Here is a 12,998-nt window from a genome sequence, read left to right on the forward strand (position 1 = left end):
CTCTGTAAATCACACTGTCTTGATCAATAGATGGGCATGTAGCCAAGGTGAGCTTGTGTCCAGACTCTGAATGTTGTGCAAAAAATGTTCTGCAAAAGCAGAAAAATGGATGGTGATCCTAAAATCTGTCCAGTGGCTCCTCTCCCAAAGTCCCACACTGTCGGGTGATTTCCATCCATGTTCTCAGCCTGCAGTTCTATGACCTGCCTTCTTATCTAGCCAATAAATTAGCCTAGGGATCAAGGCACAAGTACACAAAAAAAGTCATTTGTGATTCCCATGAATGCATGTATATCAAAGGCCCCATGACAATGCTTGCTCTTGGTAACAAGATTACATGTCACCTATTCTGCGTCAGCTATCCTTCTTTCTAGCCACCCATCTGAGCCCAGGAAGGAAGTAAAATAGTGTTAAGACTATGGATTCAACAACAGGCATTTCCTTACACTAACTATTGAGCACCCACTTTGCCGAGGGAGGGCAGTCAAAGCAGAGCCTCTGAATATCCATACCCCCCAGGAGGATTGGATGCATGGGACAATTCAACTTCTTCCTTTAGGAAGAAAGGAATATTTCATCCTTTCCAGCTAAAGTCATACTGGAAGGAGCTTGATTTTCTGCTCCTCACCAATTACTGAATATTGTCTCCATCCCCATAATATCACATACAGCTTGCTTCTTACATAAAACTTTACACTGAAAGAAAGAATAAACATGTGGACTTCATTAGTCTTGGTATACATTTCACTTTGAAGAAGGAACTGCCTATACTGTAGAAACTATCCACAGCCTGCTATAGGAACAGTCAGGAGATGGAATCTCATTAGTTTAGGGCCCATGCTTAGACTAGACTTCATTACCTTTGTTCATTACCTCCCATTATATATAATCTAGAAACAAAGTGTGTGTGTGTGTGTGTAAAATGGAACCTTTCATCATAGTACTCTCTGTATGAACAAAAAAACATATAATCATCTTAGCACTAATATTGGAACTTCAACCTGCTCAGACATCTTGGTGCTTACAATTTGACAAAAACAAGGTCTGGCATTGAAAGATATTAAGACAGAGTATCTGCAGGGGCTTAGAGCCCCTTATGATACTGGGTGAATAGACCAAAAGAGGCTTAGGTAGATGTGTGACAGACCCGAAGGAGAACTGGAGTTAGCTGTGGAGTCGGGGGGGGGGGGGTTTGGGACCAAGAGAACTGCCGTGCTCTAGGGCAAAATGAAAAGCAAACGACAGAAGCCTCATGCAGCAGCTCCATCAAGGGCTCTGCTTCTCTTTGTGCGACCATGTAAGTCACCTCGCCGGCTAGCAAACTTTGATCAGCTTTGGGACAGTTGCTGGAATGAGAACTGTAGCATTTGCCCCGTTTTCTTCTATCTTTTCTCTCTTAAGTAACAGCTTCCATGAGACTGGCAATTGACAGTTACCTTTCCGTGCAGACTGCAGTATTTGCTATGAGGCTAGCTGTGACCAAAGTGGGAAGCACAGCAAAAGCTTCACTTGAGTGGAACACAAAGCCAGATTAGACTGAGGAGCTCCTTCGCGCAAGTAATGACCAAAAACATAATGGTTTTATAAATCATGAGGGACTTATAATAGGAGTTATGCTTTTATTGCTATAGACTTTGCATGGGAGAGTAATAAATTCTTTTTTAAAAAGTGGTGGGAAAAGAGTTATTTGAGAGGAATATGAAAAATATATAGAGGTTGATAAAGGTCACAGGTCTGACATTTTTGGAAGAATGGGATTTGGTCTGAATGCTGTGTCGCCCTAAAATTCAGACACTGACTTCCTGACCTCCAACAAAGTTTGGAGGCTGAACCTGGAGGTATGATTAGATCATAAGGATCTGTGATCTTATAAGAGATCTTGGAGAGCCAGCTCAGCCTCCTTTCTATAAGATGAGTCAGGCAGCACTAATATGTCCATCGGTGGACACAGGCAAGGGATGCCCAGCAGACTCCAGGTCTGTTGGCGCCTTGATCCTGAACCGCTCATCCTCCAGAACAATGAGAAATAAGTTTCTCTTGTTTCTAAGCTAACCAGTATAGACTTTTTGTTAAAACATCTGGAAAAGACTAAAGTAGGCTGCAGGGTTTAGTACGCGGAGAGTTGAAATTTGCAACGTGTTTGTGCCCAGTAACACATTATGGAGGGTGTGTTGCTGTCATGGAGCAAATGCCTAGAAATAAGACCAGGCGATAATGTGAATCTGAACATGTAGGTCGAATTGAGAAGGTTCATTGACACCATCCCAATATAGCCATTATTAATAAATCATGTTATTTAAATCAAAAAGTGATAGCGGAAGCTGAAGAGATTGCTCACTGGCTACTCTTGCACAGGCTCTGGCTGGGTTCAGGTCTCAGGACCCACGTGGTGCTTGCAACCATCTGTAACTCCAGCTCCTGGGGATGTGACGCCCTCTTCTGGCTTCAATAGGCATTGCATGCATACAGTGAAAAAATATATACAGGCAAAACCGTTTCTTGTTCAAGGTTTTCCAGCTACACTGGCTTTTTTCAGTTTGCAAGAAAGCAAAGTTTTTTTTTTTTCTGGGCTTTTACATGTAGGGTTTATCGGATTGGGGGATTTCTCACAGTTCTGAATCGCCTTCAAATCTCAGATAAAAATCCTTGCAAGTAACCGTCTTGCCTTTCATTTCTTTTTTCTCTCTTCATTGTCTTCTGTATATTGTCTTGGCCTAACAACGTTTATTAACTCCTTTGTCTCAGTGCACAAAGTGGATTGTCCAGGGCACACCAGAGGCCCTAGCACATACTTTACCTTCCAGACGCTTTTCGGAGATGAATTCAGATAACGGAATTTAATGAGAATCGGTTCTATTGACCACGTATGGCAGCTACTGGTTTCAGCGTATTTTACATCATTAGTTCGGCATATTTAGATTCAGATTCCTGAAGTCCCTTCTAGTACCTACGATTTCTTCTCCCCTGAAAGTGTCCTCGCCTTCTAGGAGTTTAAAGGAAACAACCTGTCGGGTCGCAGCGCGCATGCTCCGCCGGATGTGCGCATGCGCCGGCGAGTGCACACGCGCAGTCCTTCCATTGCGCCGGGTCTGTCCGCAATGGCGGACGCCGGCGGAGAAGTGGCGGCGGTCCCCGCCTCCGGGCCGACCGACGGCCTCGGTAATGGAGCGGGGGCGACCCCCGCGCAGCCCAACCACCCGCTGTCGCGCAAACTGCACAAGATCCTGGAGACGCGGCTGGACAATGACAAGGTAACCGGAGGGGGCGGGGGTGCCGGGAGGGGCCTGCGACCCTTTCGCCCCGAGCGCTAGGAGACGTTAACTGTGCACAGATGTTTGTGCGTCCCTGCTGTGCTCTTTACAAGAACACCTACCCGCACAGTCTCCCGGCCCTTCCAGAAGAGGACTGGGCAGCTCTTCTCCGAGCTGGCTGTCCTGCTGCAGCGTTGAGTAGCCAGGTATATACGTGGCGCACACGCCCATGTAAAGCGAGACTTGTAAAGCGGTGGGTAAATACGTGGGTCAGTGAAACTAAGCGGTCAGCAAGAATTTGACTCCTACATGTTTAAAAACAACCCTTAAAATGTTGACTGAAACGTAAAGCTCAGGACTAGATAGGACTGTGACATTCTACAAAAAAAAATGGATTGAATAAGATATTTTGGGATAGCAAGCTCGGTGTTTGAAGAAGAAACTACAGAACACTTCCCAAAAGTCAGTCTTAATCCCGCAAAAGCAAACCGGAACAGAAACAACGCCATGGTCGTTGATTTGTGTGGTTCACTGCCGGCGTGATCAGTAACAGCCTTTTGAATCTGGTGAGGCGACATTACACCTAATAAGAGTGCACAGCAACTCTAAAGCTGCAAGCCCTGCTGCAAGGATTGATCAACACAAAGAGCTCATTTCTCCAGCCCTCCAGACTGCCTGACACAAGAGCAGCGCTCCAAAAGTTGAATGAATTGAGCTGTCAAGTTTTGCCTCATCCACCCTATTTATCTTCACTTCTTCAAACATCTCAACAACTTTTTTTGCAGGAAAACCACTTCCACAACCAACAGAATGAATAAAATGCTTTCCAGGAGTTCACTGAATCCAAAACTTAGATTTTGTATTACAGAAGTAAATATTTCTCATTGGCAATAATATGTCAATAGTAATGGCTCCTGCTTTAATTAATGAAGGTGTTTGAACCCAGTTAGGATGATTTAAAATTCACTTTCCAAAACCAGTTTCTTTTGCACCATCTTAATATAATTGTCCATATTTTTATCTCATGACAGTTGCTACCATAACTTCCTATACTTTGTTGCTTCAGTTACCTAAATCTCTCAGGATATATATTAATTGCATACAAAATTGCTGTCAAAGCAATTCTGCTGTATATTACCTTGTACGTATATGATTATATGTTATATATAAGTACATTGTTCCTGTGTTCTGGTAGTAAGTTTGGTGCTTAGTAATTAGAAAGATGGACATTATTGGAGTCGTTTACTGGAAATGAGTCCATTAAAAATAATCTCATTGAGCTTTGACTGGGTATCGTCAGCCCTGGTGATTTTCCTCTGTTGTCCCTCGCGCAGGAGATGTTGGAAGCTCTCAAGGCCCTTTCAGCTTTTTTTGTTGAGAATAGTTTGCGGACTCGGAGAAATTTACGTGGCGATATTGAGCGTAGGAGCCTGGCCATCAATGAGGAATTCGTGAGCATTTTCAAGGAGGTGAAAGAGGTACGAAACTGCGTTTTGCCTTTATGGGAGCTATGTGTTTGCTGTTTTGGTAAGTTGTTTTTTTAAATTAAATTGCAATGTTAGCTGATAATGTAATGTGATCAAACAGAAACCGACATAACTCCGTTTTTATTTGAATTATTGTGATTTCTGCATTCTTTACCTCTATTAAAAAGTTGTAATATTTACTTTGAGAAATTATCTTAGGAATTGTAATTTTTTGTTCTGTTTTGTTTTGTTTGTTTGAGAGAGAATTTCTCTATGTAACAGCCTTGGCTGTTATGGAACTCACTCTGTAGATGAGGCTGGCCTTGAACCCGCAGAAATCCGACTGCCTCTGCCTCCAAGTGCTGGGAATAAAGTTGTGCAACACCACCACCCTGCTAGGAATTGTAACTTCTTAATAAAAAATAACGTTTCTCTGAATGGTTTTCCATAGGAAATATTTTCCCATTTGATGCACTGCTCAGACGATCACTTCTTCCTTGGAGATCAATTAGTATTGGGTTACTTTTGTTATCTCCTAAAGTATATAATTTTCAGATCAAGATAATTATTTCAACATGAATAACAATTCAACATATTTGACTGTGGTTTATTCAACCATAGGATGAAGATGTTATTTATTATGATGTAATTTGTTTATTGTATAATATTTCATGGCTGTTAATATTACATTGTTATTGTTGCTGTGTTATTGTTATGTGTTGTTGTTGTTGACGTTAGTATGCAAATCAGATGAAAGTGATATGCATGGTTTTAGCAAGGAATTAAAAAACAGTTTTAAAGCATTTACTAGGATTTTGTTGATTGAAGGCTAATAATTACAGGGGTGAAAAGGTAAAAATTGGTAGAATTCATTTTTTTTTTTTTTCAGAACAGGTAAGAGTGTTTCCTGAGAACTGGGGTTCAGTTCCTAGCATATGTATCAAGTGGCTCACAACTTCACTCCCACTCCAAGGGATCTGACAGCCTCTTCTGACCTTCTGAGGACACCATAAGCACATGTGTATCAAGCGTGTAGACACACATGCATTTCAGAAAAAGAGACAGTAGTAGTGCACACGTTCAGCTTGTAGTCTCTAAGCATGTTTGACTGCTGGAAGGAGTGGTCTGTGACCAGAAGTAGACATTATCTCGGAAGGATTTGGTTAAAGAGACTTCCACTCATCAAACGCCTCACAAAGAATAACTGCATACTGACCACATTACACGTGACATTTGTGGGTTATATATAGTGACAATAGAAGTCAGACAGGAGCTGGTGTGATGACTCAGTCAACTAGAGGAGCTTATGGGAAGAAAAGAGAAAAGCAATTGCTGTTAAGCCTAGAAGTGATGGTCTACTTGTTAGTCTTCTCAAAATGACAGAAAGATGAGTTTGTAGATAAAGTTGCATTTGGAATTCCTGAAAATAATTCAGTTTATAGGGAGAGGAAACATGGGTGGGGAAAGTGGGTAGACAGAAGTGAGAACAGCATAAATACAGGAGGATTCATGGTATCTCAACTTTGGATACTTTTAAAAGTCTATAACAAATAGTTTATCACATATCTGTTATATTTTATAGCTGATAATTTTGTTCAACTAGGAGAATTGGGTAATTCAGTAAAACTTAAAATGAAAACTTTATTAATAGGGCTGCGTATATAGCTCATTTGGTAGATCATCTGTCTAGACAGTCACTCAAAAGTAGCTATCATGTTGCATTGAAGCACCTTCACATGTTTTGAAAATAGAAAGTTTGGAATTTTTTTAAATGATGAGGCACTGTGTGTATATTTTTAATTAACTCTTTTTTTTGTATACAGTGTTCTGCCTGCATGTATGCCTGCATGCAAAAGAGGGCACCAGATCTCATTACAGATGTGAGCCACCATGTGGTGCTGGGAATTGAGCTCAGTACCTCTGGAAGAGCAGTCAGTGCTCTTAACCTCTGAGCCTTCTCTCCAGCCCTCAGCCCTGTGTGTTTTAACTCTGTGTAGACATCTTTGGAAAGCATGGATTCATCACAGTTTTTACCTATACACCCTTTCTATTCTTGGCTGAAGTTTAAGTTTCCATTTGTTTAGAGAATTCCTGACTGTCCTGTGTATGTTGCACATTTACGATTTTGTACTTTGACTTTTTTCTTTTTTCAATTTTAAAAATTGACAAATAAAGCTATATACATATAATTCTACATATACATATAAATTTGAAGTACATATAAATTTGAAATTGTTAGGTCTAGCTAATATTATATTTATTACCTATGTAGTTATTCTTATGTTGATGTTATGTAAAATAATATTCCTCTGATATTTTTGGTTTTCATATACCCTCTAGAAGAAATGGACCAGCTTCTTTACACTTTTATAACGGTAGATATTCTTCTTTTTAATCATTTCCAACTTGAAATATGGATTCTCTTTTCCTCTATTACAGATATTTATTATACATATTAATGGATTCCATGAAGATCCTTTGTTATGTTTTGACAAAATAACAGAAACTGTGGGATTTGTCCTAAAAAGGAGAAATGTCTTTATGTTATGTACATAGTTGATACTATTTTTTTCCCTTTTCAGGAACTTGAAAGCATTAATGAAGATGTCCAAGCCATGAGCAGTTGTTGTCAGGACATGACAAGTCGATTACAGGTGTGTCACAGTGGCTGGGTTCAATGTAGCCCCTGGTAGAAGGTTTCAGAAATGTCAGGACATCTGACACGTATGTAGGGAGTCTGTATGTAAGTGTTATAATTTTAAAAGAGCCCAAACACATAAATGAATGCCCTTGTGTTTCTTTTTGTGATGGCTTCTTAATATTAGTTAACTCCAAGAGCCTTTATATTTTGTCTAAGCCGTGAAGAGTTATCTGTAGACTGTTGGTGAGTCTTTGAGATCTCTACTGCTGGAGTTCAGCAGGAACAAGTTCTTCAGGAACTTGTAGCAAATACTTAGAGGAAAACAACAAATTCTTCAAAAGTATAAATTTCTCTATATAAGATTTTTCATAGAATAAAAATACAAATTTTCCTTGGGTTCTCTCTAACTGACAGTTAGGTCTGTACAAGGTAAAATGTCTTAATGTGAGTCTACAAAAGGGTAGAAGTTAAGCTTTAAGGGAGACTATGAAGCAGTGTAGGCATTTGGAGACACTGTTGGACGTGGAGACTCAGTTGCAGCAGAGTGTCTAGAGCTGCCACATTCAACTTTATTCCTAAGAGTCAGTGGTATACTGAACCATGGTTCAGGTATTTCTTCAAAATATCACTAGAGGTCAGGTGTCATCATTCTCCGACAGGATGTTTAGGAAACAGAAAGACAGAATTCCAACCGAGAATAGATTTTGAAGGAAGGAGGTAAAAGCCTTAATTGCTTCCAGGTCCAGAAGCTGGACTCTTCAGTGGAATGTTACAGCATGGAAATGACCTGTTCCCTTGAGATGCTCAGTCTAGCTTCTCCTTTAACTGACTGACTCCCTCTGCTCTGGGTGTTGCTGTCTGTTACTGTGAACTGTACGGTGTGCACTGACTGACTCCCTCTGCTCTGCATGTTGCTGTCTGTTAGGGGGCCCCGTACAGTGTGCATTGGCTGACTCCCTCTGTTCTGCGTGCTGCTATCTGTTAGGGGGCACTGTACAGTGTGCACTCTCTGGAGACTTAGTGTGTTCATAGTTCTGGCTCAGTGTCTTTGCGTGGCATGGACCCTGTGTCCCTCCCATCCTTGGCCATTTGTTTTTTCTTTCATTGCTGTTGCCCTAAATTTTTTATTACATTAATTTGTGTTTTATTGTGTCTGTGTATCCGTGGTATATGTGTGTAAGTTGGAGAACAATTTTGTGAGTTGTTTCTCTTCACTTACCATTTAGGTTCTAGAGATCAAATGCAAGTCTTCAGGCTTGCAACCAGGTCTATCTCCAGTGCCTGTGTCTTCCAGCTCTGAGACTTCATTCCCATCACCTGCACTCTGTAAACCAGTGATTTGTTCATAGCCCCATTTAGAGGTCTCATGGTGTGCAGCTCACAGGTCCACAAATGAAGCCATGTTCCTGCCCTGAGATTGCTCTCCCAGTCCTTCGAAGGAGCGCCTCTTGTAAATACAGCTCATGAGCCTTGAAACATCCATGCCAATTACCTGGGTCCTTTGAGCTCTTTGCCATTTGTCCAGACTCCAGGAAGGGTAATACTAGTTTTATGCAATTATAATATACTGATATTCTCTGTATTTATAATTCCAGGCAGCAAAAGAACAGACTCAAGATTTAATAGTAAAAACCACTAAGCTTCAAGCGGAAAGGTAAGTTTTTCTTTATACAGTTGCCTCCTTATTAATGCAGATTAAGTGGAACATGGTAAATAATGCTAAGTCAAAATGAAAATAATGCACAGTGTGATTCAAGGTTCACAGAGGACCTAAGTTTCTAAACTTTATCTAGTAATAATTTTAACATAAAAAATCATTGGGAACATTATACCTGATTCTTAGTTTTTAGAGATTATTTCTGTTTTGGAGTAGAGGTCACTGGTATTTGGAATCAGTTGTAATGATAAGGCATGTGATCAGTCAAGATGGCAGGGACACCATTTTAGTGAATGAAACCACAGAGAGACTGATTCTCCTCATGTCTCATAACTGGTGCTAAAGAGAAGTCTAAAATCAGCTCCAAAGTTTGAAAGTAAAATGCTTAGTTTCTGTTGTTTCAAGGAATTTTATGATGCTCTGTGATTACTTTAAACCTGTGAGACAAGTATCGGTGCTTTATCTAAACATTAAAACACATTAGATGACTTTTGGATAACAGAACACACACCTTTTAGCTCTGTGTAGAGCTAAATCCAGGTATTTACTTCAAACACTAATGGAGCCCCTTGATTAACTCTGCACAGAGCCCCCATGCCCAGCTGTGTATCCATCACGTGTACACCTCCAGGTGCAGGCTCCATGCACCGGGAATGTGGAGTTGCTGCTCAGGCAGCTCTGGCAGTGAGTGACTGGATTTTAGATGGAAACCCTTCCCGTTCCATGGTCCGTGCAGGCTGCCTTCTGGTGTGGAGCATGCCTTCTTCTAATTGCCAGCTACCCCACTATGTTACATCCAGATTGAAGAGTTTAAAATATTGTTTTTATTGCCAAGCAGAAAGAGTGGTATATTAGGGTTCTCTATACATAGAAAGATTTATTAGAATGACTTACAGACTGTGGTCCAGCTAATCCAACAATGGCTGCTTATGAGTGGAAGTTCCAAGAATCCAGAAGTTGTTCAGTCCACGAGACTGGATGTCTCAGCTGGTAGATGCTGGAATCCTGAAGGAGCAGACTAATATCAGCGAAGGGATGGACTTGCTAGCAAGGCGAGAGCAAGCAGGTAAAGAGAGAGCTTCCTTCTTCCCCATCCTCATATAGGCTGCCAGCAGAAAGTGTGGTCCAGATAAAAGGTCAAAGGTCTGGATTAAAGGTGTGTCTTCCCACCTCAAAGGTCCAGATTAGAACTGAGTCTTGCAACTTCCAATGATTTAATTAAGAAAAAAAATCCCTTGCAGGTGTGGCCAGTTATTTGTGTTTAGTTGATTCCAGAAGTATTTAGTTGACAACCAAGAATAGCCATCACAAGTGGGGAAGGCCAGAACACAGACATGACTTTTTTTTTTGACTTATAAGCTCTTGACCTCTCATTCTAACATAAATTAATTCTAACAACAACAACACCAACAACAAAAACCCATAAATTCTAAATGAAGACGAACAGAACTAACTTTTGTTTGCTGTGTATTTCATGTGAAAGCTTTTAGGATGTATTAATGACTAAGAGAAACTGCTTGAAGTCAAGAGCACATCTCTGTCTTGGAAAACAGCCTATGTAAGAGGCTGTGTAAGTTAGTAATACAGGTACCATTTGTGAACGTAGTTCTTTCTTTCCATAATGCGCAGTACCTTTCACTACATGCAGACCTGCAGAGCCGAGCAGTATCAGCTAGTTCTGTCGCCGGCATGCCTGATGAGCTTGGTCATGTGCCTGCTGATGGTCCTGCAATGTCTGGGGTGGAAGCAAGGCTTCCAGAGATGTTGAGACTCTTTCACTATGTCAGGAACATTATTTGTTTTGTAGTTGTACAAAAGCATAATCTACTTTGTTTTTCTTGTTATAGCCAAAGACTAGAAATCAGAGCGCAAGTAGCAGACGCCTTTTTATCCAAGTTCCAGCTGACTTCTGACGAGATGGGTCTTCTCCGAGGCACAAGAGGCGGCCCTGTCACTGAGGTGTGTGTGCTAGCTGTTTACAGTGTAGCAATTACAAATGCTACAGAGAAGATGAGATTTTAAAAGCTAATTTTCCCATCTAAATTTGAGGTTAAGGCATATATATTAGTTAGTTTTTGGTTTTTGTTTATTTCAAAGTTATACATGTTTTTTGAAGTCAAAGTACAACCTAACTAAAAAAAAGAAAAAGGAAACAGCAACAACAGAAAACCCTCCATTCCCCCTTTTCCACCTCTGCCCTTTGTGAACTAGTTCTACTTGTTAACTGCTCTTGTGCAAACTGTATTTATAGATCTATGTTTAAAAGGATAGATATTCTTTATTCATTCTGGTGTGGTATCACACGCCTTTAATCCCAGCATGCTGGGGACGAGGGCTGGTGAACTCTTGAGTTTGAGGCCAGTCTGATCTACAGTGGATGTTTCTGAAATGGAACACAGGATGTAGCCTGTTACATCACCTCTTTCCGTGTAAACAATGCATATGTATGTTTTCTTTATTCCCGCTTTGACTGGGATAATAATACATTGCTTACTTCCATAACTTTTTGTCTTTCTTAAGTTGCAATTTGCTCTTCATCTTTTTTTTATGCTTTGCCACACTTTGGAAACTGAATGAAAGAATCATAAAACCTCTCAAAAGACTGTTTTTTTTTCTTTTTTTTTTCCCTTAAAGACATTCAGTTTATTCTGAGTCCTGTCTGTTTAATGCGCATCTTCTGTTCTTACCTCCTGGGTGAGGGAGCACAGGTACAATTGGAGCAAAGACTGCTGCAGTGATTGCAGGGTGGCGCTGCTCCTGAGTATCCAGGGCTTGCTCTGCTTAGATGGTCTCAGTCCATCTGATGGCTTACAGTCCTCTAACTTGGCTGTGTGCTTGCTGAGGACAGGGACTTACTTAGTCTGCACACATTTTCCATTACTGGTAACTAGCATACTATTTGTTAATTTGTTATACTTTCCATATTCTGCAGCTGAAGTGGGATTAAATGGGAGAAAAGGGATTTGTGAACTGGGTGTGGCTTGTGAGCAGGTATTGAGGAAGCTAGCTTTGACCCTGACAAATTAATAGGCACCAGCCATATGTTAATGAAGGGCCCCAAGTTCCTCTTGCCAGAGTTAAGAACAACTCCATTTAGCCAGCAGGGACTTTCTTCTAGCTTCAGAGAGACTGGAAACTTTTGACTAAATGCCTGGTTCTGGGAAAAGGACTTTCTCAGCACCAGACCCTCCATTATAGAATGTTGCAGTTTTTGTATGGCTTAGTTTATCCAATACCTAAAGCTTAAAGTGAGCAAAGATGAAGAAATACTACTGTAAGCCTGAGCAGACCTTAGGGTTCATAAATCTTCCTTGGTTAGCAAGCAGGTGTCACTCCCCTACATTTCCCAGCAGCTCGGCGGTGCTCATGTAGGAGCAGGCAGAGCTCTCGCGCTGTCTCCACGATGGCTGGGGTTTTTCCAAAGAATTATTTTGTGTTAAGAAGCTGCCGTTTTATACATTTTTATCCTTCAGAACCCGCACAAAATTTCCCAAAGAAAAAGGCATAAGGGAACTCCCATAGTGAGACTCATTAAAAATGAAGGTTAAAGGGTTGCTGGAGAACTTTGATCCTCAAAGTCGAAACGCTGCGACTTTGTCAAGCGGCAGTAGTCGCCATGCGGTCCACGCCAAGCGCTGGATTGATGTCGGTCTTAAATGTGAAGAAATACCTTATGCTTCCTTAACAGTGCAGCTGAAACCTGTGTAAGACTTCACTAGGATGGGCAGAATTTTGTCCCATCTTTGTAGTGATCTGTTATTTCAGAGTAGTGTAGCTTTCCTGAAAACACAGATCTTTTTTTTAATGACATTTTTAATTTTAAAGGACTTTTTCAAGGCATTAGGAAAAGTGAAACAGATTCATAATGATGTCAAAGTTCTTTTGCGAACCAACCAGCAGACGGCAGGGTGAGTAGCTACTTATATATGTTAACTTTTAGAGTCATTCTAGGTTCTTTTTGAAACTATATTCTCTGAAATAGG

At 40.8% G+C, this 12,998-nt stretch overlaps 1 protein-coding gene across 1 annotated transcript in view; it reads left to right on the top strand.

Moving 5' to 3' along the window:
* The first annotated feature begins 3,061 nt into the window (after positions 1–3,061).
* Positions 3,062–12,998, top strand: part of Cog6 (component of oligomeric golgi complex 6) — a 42,549-nt gene continuing 32,612 nt past the window's right edge. Inside the window, exons 1-6 of the mRNA XM_048424555.3 lie at positions 3,062–3,251; positions 4,586–4,729; positions 7,300–7,371; positions 8,954–9,012; positions 10,863–10,974; positions 12,841–12,923. Coding sequence (XP_048280512.2) covers positions 3,099–3,251; positions 4,586–4,729; positions 7,300–7,371; positions 8,954–9,012; positions 10,863–10,974; positions 12,841–12,923 — 623 coding nt within the window. The 5' untranslated portion in view covers positions 3,062–3,098. The remainder of the gene's footprint in view (positions 3,252–4,585; positions 4,730–7,299; positions 7,372–8,953; positions 9,013–10,862; positions 10,975–12,840; positions 12,924–12,998) is intronic.

Source organism: Myodes glareolus, chromosome 20 (assembly GCF_982192425.1).
Source record: "Myodes glareolus chromosome 20, mMyoGla1.1, whole genome shotgun sequence".
NCBI lineage: Eukaryota > Metazoa > Chordata > Mammalia > Rodentia > Cricetidae > Myodes > Myodes glareolus.